The sequence below is a fragment of the Montipora capricornis genome, chromosome 12 (genome assembly GCF_036669925.1).
Source record: "Montipora capricornis isolate CH-2021 chromosome 12, ASM3666992v2, whole genome shotgun sequence".
Classification (NCBI taxonomy): domain Eukaryota; kingdom Metazoa; phylum Cnidaria; class Anthozoa; order Scleractinia; family Acroporidae; genus Montipora; species Montipora capricornis.
Window position 1 is genome coordinate 28,839,938 of NC_090894.1, and position 7,500 is coordinate 28,847,437.

General features: G+C 40.6%; 2 protein-coding genes across 2 annotated transcripts in view; one reads left to right on the top strand and one right to left on the bottom strand.

The window, feature by feature from the left end:
* LOC138025218 (mitochondrial amidoxime-reducing component 1-like) overlaps positions 1 to 5,900 on the bottom strand; it is a 17,115-nt gene extending 11,215 nt beyond the window's left edge. The window contains 4 exon segments of the mRNA XM_068872424.1: positions 1 to 115; positions 1,299 to 1,472; positions 5,678 to 5,789; positions 5,792 to 5,900. The exon segment at positions 1 to 115 is cut by the window's left edge and continues 45 nt beyond it. Of these exon segments, the coding sequence (XP_068728525.1) occupies positions 1 to 115; positions 1,299 to 1,472; positions 5,678 to 5,789; positions 5,792 to 5,885 (495 nt within the window). The 5' untranslated portion in view covers positions 5,886 to 5,900.
* Positions 5,901 to 5,943: 43 nt separating this feature from the next.
* The window catches only part of LOC138025212 (mitochondrial amidoxime reducing component 2-like), an 18,000-nt gene continuing 16,443 nt past the window's right edge, over positions 5,944 to 7,500 (top strand). The window contains exon 1 of the mRNA XM_068872419.1: positions 5,944 to 6,045. The gene's annotated coding sequence lies outside the window, so the exon portion shown is untranslated. The remainder of the gene's footprint in view (positions 6,046 to 7,500) is intronic.

The following is a 7,500-nucleotide window of genomic DNA, read 5'->3' on the forward strand; positions in this document are numbered from 1 at the left end:
TGGTCTTGGCTTGGACAGCTTGTACAGTGTGCAGTTGGGTCTATTTAAATACTTTGAGAACCATTCTGATGCTTCATCTCCAGCATACTGACCCTCTGCATTTATTCCGTACACTCTGTTCACACAGAAGAAAATTGTTTTTATTAACCTCTTTCTAACCAAGCGTGAGGGTTGTACTGGGGAATAATGGCCAGAGGTCGTGGCAGTACGGCAGTACGGTAGTGGCAGTGGCAGTGAAGTGAGGTCTGTACAAAACTGACCAAGGGCCAATTAATATTCTCCAGTTCAGTCATGCAGGAGCAAATGAGGTTAATAAGTTAAGTATTATAACATGGCATTGTTTCTTTGAGTGATCAGACACTTCTCCACTTGGTGAATATTGATTTCATAATCTTTGTAGTTATAACTTGCGTAGCTGGCAGTAGTGTTGGCACAAGAGCCAAATTAACAAGCAGCGAAGCCGTGTGAAGAATGGGGAGGGGTGCTGTGAAATATATGTATTTCACAGTGGTTCTCCCCATTCTCCCTGCCAACAATACCGCCAGCTATGTGGCCTATCGTCTTCCAACATCAAACTGTGAATGGGAACCATTTACATAATTGTACTGTTGTGAAAAACACAATTACATTTCTTCAATCGTGTCAGTTAGCAACCGACAACTGCAAAAAACTGCTTGAGTTGGTTGAGCATCCACCTGTTGTGGGGGAGGTGACGATTTTAGATCCAACACGCAGGGTCATAAAATAACTGCTCTTCTCACTGCTAAATTTGTGGGTACATGTATGTCTGGAAATGTGAGTCATAAAGCTTGCTATGAAGTGTCCCCTTTCTCTTCCTTCAACATCACTCAAGGCCAGGGATAGACAGACCACGAACGTCACACAGTATTCCCTAAAACCTGCACCTCACATATAAATGAAAAGCTGCATACCCTAACCGCAAAACACTAACGCTGACACTTATGTACCTCACTGTTGGAAACTGGTAGCAAAATAATGATTAGACTTGAGGAGATAGTGTTGGATATCAAATTCTTGTGTGCATTCAAATAATAATTATTATCTGCATTTCTGCGCATAGGTATGAAATCAATGTGTCTTTAGAGGACCCTGACTGAATCATAACAGATAAGTTTCTGGCTTAAATAATTTATTGTTTCCTCCAGATAATTATCGATGGGCTTGATTCTAGCTAACTGGAGTTTTAACATTACCCAACAGATGCAAGTGTATACATTTCCATTTTATCACCTATTACACTGTAATAGAAAACCTACCGTAGTTTACTCATTGCCTACCTAATGTTCTTGGTTTCCTCTTCATTTTTATGAATGGTCAGTTGTAAGGGTTTCATTCCAGGAGCATCCAGACAAAGATATTTGTCACCCTCAAAGTGAGGAATGACCAAGGCAAGCTTTGGGTCTTTCCGCTGGGCCACAAACTGATCATTTTCATCTAGAATAATCCAGTGCCTGAAACCAATAATAAAGACTTTTTGATTAATTTTATCTTCGTCTAATTAACATGGCCCTAGTTGCTCAAAGACATGATAACTTTACTGGATGGAAAAGTCCCTTAAGTTTTGGTTACAATCTAGGCAAAGATTTCAGTATAGTAACCTTGCTCAATTAACAGTGAATAATTGCACACTTTTAATTAATAATGCCCCGGTCAATGTAAATCCCTGCGCCCCCAATCTGGGAAAAGCTGTGACATTAGAGGGACCATAACCAACGTGCGACATTCAAAACTGTCCAAGTAAGCCGGGTCTTGAACAAGATTTGCTCTTTGGTATCCAAATTGAATTTCTCTGCTGGAGGATTGGAGTCTAGAACTGTGTCACACCGCGACTGGGACCAAATCAGACATGCAGCCATGAAAATGACAGAATTAAAGACTTGCTGCTTGTTAATGTGCTAAACTATAGAATACAGGGCAACTTTTGAAACAACTATTTTTTCAGTGGCTACTGAACCACTCAAACTACATGTACCTTTAATGCTTCTTCTTTATTTGGAATTTTACTGACAAGCTGTGGAGATAGCCACCAAGCCACCTACAGATACCTGTATAACTTATTCGTTCTTTAATTAAACATTGAATTTCACTCAATGAGGGCCCTGCAGTGATACTGCTTTAAAACTGGCCCTGCATTCTTTAGTTGCTCCCTTACTTTTTGCTTGCCATCCAAAAATACACTGAACTCACTGAGTGGAAAACCTTGCCGACTGTTTTGTTTTGTTATTAGTGATATTTTTGACAACATTCATGTATCCTTTCAGTGGTAGGTGGACCCAGGCAGGGACATTGGAATGGAAATATTGCCCTGGGGGCGGGAACATTATATGTAGCTCACTTTCTCTTGTTCTTTTGTCAAAGTCCCTGCCTTTTCCCAGGGTGTTGGGGTTGTTAAAAGATAATTTGTGATTGGCAGTTTTAAGAGAGTTCTCAGTGAGTCCGACATAATTTTGGGCTGACCTGTTATCTTCAGTTGTCATTGTTGCTTGGTAAACCACGGATGATATAAGGCAATTCCTGGCCATAGGGCAGTCTGCTGGTATGCTTTCAAAAACTGGCGTTGTAGTTGTTTTTCTGTAAGGTTGATTTATTGTTATCATCGATCTCCCGCTTGAGGTTGAGCATGCAACAGTAGCTGATCTTTACTGTGTTGCGGTTTGAAGATTTTGTATAATACAGCTGTACATGACTTTCTGGGAACTCTTCGTCGAGGATCTTAAGGAACATTCGTCAAATATTTGTAGCCATGTTCTTGCTAAAAGGTGGGTTGTACCAATTGATTTTCCTGCGGCGGTTCCTTCTGGTGGAGTTCGAAGACTGTGTTATGCTTGGTGTGAATGCGAGCTGGTGATTGTATCTGCTGTCATCGAGGGCTTTCTGATAAAGAGGTGCCGCTTCGTTAACTGAATATTCATCAATTGAGATTTCGGACAAACGTTTGTTGGCAGATTTCGGAATGTTTTCGATAATGCGAGGTGGATGGATTGGTTCCTCTTTGACGTAGAGTGGGATGTTTCCAGGTTTGGTGCAGGCCATGTATTTACCATTAGACAGGTTGAGGGTGACATTGAGGAAGTTTACCGTTTTTTTGTTGGCCTCAATTGTAATTTTCAGCCCCCAATTACTGAAAATATTGCACAGATCTTTTTTTGATGAGCTCTGTTTGCCGTCATGATGCTTTGGATATCCCGAGGCCGTCATCTCTGTATAAGCCAAAGTTGCATTTATTGCCAAACTTCTCTTTGATATTGTACAGGAGATAAGTACCAACAAGCTCGCAAGATTCAGCACCATCGTAGCTCCCCATAGTGACGACAAAAAGATTGGATGAGATTTTTTTACCCCATGGCTCACCATAACTGTAGAGAATAGAACTTTTTGCTTGGCAGATGATATAGCGTTCATTGTCGGTTATGATGACATTTTCAGATGCAAATTGTAGATCTTCACTTAGCAATTCAATTGAAATCGATGGGTAAAACTCTACTACGTCGAATGCAATGGCACGCTAACAAATTTCTCCAAAGAACTTTAAGCCCACAATTGCCGTGTGCTAGCAAGTGCTTAACCTGAACTCCGCGTGCTAACAACTGTTAAAATTCAAATTCTGCGAGCGCAAGTGCGTCTTTCATCAGTGAGCAATGTAAATAGAGGATATTACAGGCCGCGCGGGGATACGAATTTTATCTTCGAGTGCTGCAAGTATCTCTCACGAGTGAGCGAAGCAAACGAGTGAGAGATACTTTCAGCACGAGAAGATAAAATTCGTATCCCCAAGCGGCCACGTAATGTTCTGTTTATTTTATAGATATTGATGAAATGTCTAGATTTAAAACAACTTCTTTTATTCAGTTTCGAAATGATGAAAAAGTGGTCACCAACTGCTAAAACACGCATGTTGTGTTACATAAAAAAGATATGAAAGTTATGAAAAAGAAATCATGATAATGTCAAATTTTGCAATAAAAATGTTAATGTAGTAGAGAAGAATTATATTAAAGCACAAAAGTATTTTACAATGAAGAGAAAGCTCACGTTTTATTGGCTAATCGTGTTGGTCACCATGACAACACCTATATCCTCACATGTGAAAGATAAAAATGATATGTTCACTGCGTGCGGTGAAGATATGATTTTTAGTAAAAGGAGAAATCCTGGTATTTCATCAATATCTATATAATAACAAACTTTTCACTTGACTATTTTGTCTGAGGAGTGCTTCTTGTGCGGTATGAAACTAATTAGTTATAAAATGCCACGTCATACCTTTTGTTGACCACATCACCTGGATTAAGGCCGAAACAGTACTGTCTGCAGTTAGATATAGCTCTTTGGCATTACAAAGCTTCTGCTTTTATGTCCAAATTGAGCACTCTACTAGGATGAGTCATTGCCGCGAACAATTGCTCATGTTCACTAGCTCGCTAGTTTTCAGCACTCTGGCATGGCTTAGATGTACGTACCACATGTGTGGGACATTTGGGGTGGCTTTATAAGCTTAACCTCCATTCTAGACATCAGCACTGCACTGCTAAGGCCCAAAAGGCCGAAACAGTACTGTCTGCCGTTAGTTATATATAAAATTACATATATTTTTTTTAAATGAAGATTGGCATACCAACAGTGATGCCACTTGGAAGAAGGATCCAAAGGATACTGCATGCTTACACTCGAAAATTGTAGTTTGTGTGGAAAGAGCAAACAGCGAACTTGTTTGGTGGTCAAACACTTTATTAGTTTTTATTGATAAAGCCCGAAGGGTGAAATATCAGTTATTTATTCTAATAAAGTTTTTGACCACCGAAGAAGTTTGCTGTTTGCTCTTTCCACACAAACTATATATATATATATATATTTGTCATTTTTACTAAAACTGGTTTGGGGATAAGTGTTGACGGCACCAACCCTTCAGTCCCATACTGAGATGATGCCGGGGTTGCCCTAGCTTGGGTGAGAAACGGTGGCACATCCACTTCTCCTTGCTGGCCCAACCTTCCGTGCGCAGCCAGTATGCCACTCGCTGACACTAGCCTAGCCCCAGTGACTGGCCTCGCAGTGGCAGGCGGCGCTCGGGTGCTGGATGACACTTTATCCCCAGCCTTTTTCCTCCCACTAATACTGTGTCTTCAATTGCGTGTGACATTAACTGATTGTGTGACAAGTGTTACCTGAAGCTGGAAACTAATTGGCTTTAATTTCCAAGTGTCCCAGCATTCATTGACTATTTACCATCTCATATTTGGTAAATAGCCAAGAAGGTGCATTGCACGCACTCATGGAATAATAGGCCCTTTGCATGACGTGACGTGACTTTGTCAATCATACAAAAATTAATGGTCTTGGTACAAAATAGATGGCAGAAATGGGAAAAGCGTGATGAAATTAGTAAGAATACCAATTTTGAGGCCACTGACATTTATGTGTGAGACATTTTACAGTGATTTTAACGCTTAAAAAAATTACTGAGATTTGTGTGGAAAACTGCTGCTGAATGGCAAACTTTGCCAAAAGCCAGGTTAAAAACTAGGACCACATTCGGATATACCGTACCTGTCACTATGTTGGAAATTTAATTGTGTAAAAAAGAGGTCCACCAACACAGGCCAGCTAGTAATCCACTCGTCTTTTCACCTTTTAAATATATTTGTCGAAATCTCACCTGTCAAACTCAATTCCTTCCTGAAAACACTTCGCTTCAGTGATTCTCATTCCTTTGCACGACTTCACAGGGTACAAATACAGCTCTCTAACACGGCCCACCTCAATGTAAGTTCTCTTTTCTCTTTTCTCTGCCACCATAGCACAGCTGAAGCCGCCAGAGCGGCTGCAGGCAAAACGATCAATATATATTTAGAGTAAGAAACCATATTGCAAGCCTGTCATTGGCTTGCTTAGTTCCTAGGCCTCTGACTTCATTTCGGTCATCAAGGTCTTAGTTGTTATGGAAATATTCTCAGCTCATTAATTAATCCAGTTCACTTCATCGAGGCCTGTCTCTGAGTTTTTATGTTGCTGACAGATCAAAAGGTAAGATAACTTAATGCTCTTAACTATCTTTATTTAGGTCAATGCCGAGTAAAACAAAGATACTCTGCAGACTCTCTGCAAACGGGAGAAAAGAGGAGATGAAACAACGAGACGGATTTCCATAATAAAAATTTTTCACTAAGATCAGTGCAGTGGCAAAGAACGAGGGTCCGGAGCGAACAAGAACCTTCGCAACAAGTTGGGCTAGATCGTCTCCTCATTGAAGCAAAGATACACAGAAATTGATTTTGAGAGCCACAAACAAAATCGAAGTGAATTTCAATAGATCTCTTTGGCTATTGTTTTCCATTACAGACCGGACGTCCTCATGGGCTTCAAGGCTTACCATTTTCCCCGCTAAACCTTCCAGTTATTAGTTTATTTACGACGGTAATCCTTTGGGTTTTGGTGGGGGTTCATTTTTAGAAGAATTTTAATTATGGTAACTAACGATGAAAGGAAGCGGTGAAATCAAGTGACGGACTTTGCAGCTGTTGGCCTAAAATCGCAGATACGTCACCGGTTGTTATCAATGTGAAAAGCCTCGTTGCCTTTGAATTTTTAAGGGATCCCCTGGTTGACTCGTTTGAATAACCAAGAAATATTTGTAGTTATGTTGGGAAACCCCTGCTAAATACATGTAAAGCTTTCCTGTATCAGCTCAAAATCAACTTAAAATGTATATTAAATTTCCGATCATGTGATAAACTCACGGGATTTTCTCCAGAACAAAATGGTAATGAAAACAACTATTGAAGAAAACACAAAACATGCAACACCCGGTAGTTACCAGTTTTCTACCTTGTGTCAGGCAAACGTTCAAAACTTCTCAAAAAGAATAATAATTTTCAAAATACGACTTTTCCAGTGTGGATAATGTACCGGTGTCGCAGTGATATATGTAACCCCGTGGTATGTGTATCCCCGCACACATATCACTAGTGATATGTGTACCCCCGACAGGGATACAAAAAACACTGAAGCTTTGTACCCGGGCCTCCAAAGGCTTGAAGGAAAACATGGAGGCCACGAGGGACAGATTTTGTGGGTTTATATTTTAAAGTTTCAACCGATCCGAAATATAAACGGAAGAAGATCATTGATAACAATGGGGGTGACAGGCCTACACAACTCCTATCCACGTGTTTTAGCCAGCTTAGAGTTTGGCTCGAACGAGTATGTCTTTTATTGTTTTAATGCACCTATAAATGTTAAGCCCCAGGGTGGAAGGGGGGGGGGGGGGGCGGGGCGGGCTGACCCAGGGAAATTTGACATTTTCGTGGAAGCTAGCGTCAAATTTCCCACCCCTGGGCACCTACTGACTGTCAAATTCCCCCACCCCGGGAACCATTGGAACATCACATTCCTGCCCTGGAGTAACCTTTTTTTCATTAGATTCTCACTTTTGGAACACCAATGAATGTTCTTCACTGTCGATTTCAAAGTCCCTTTTAA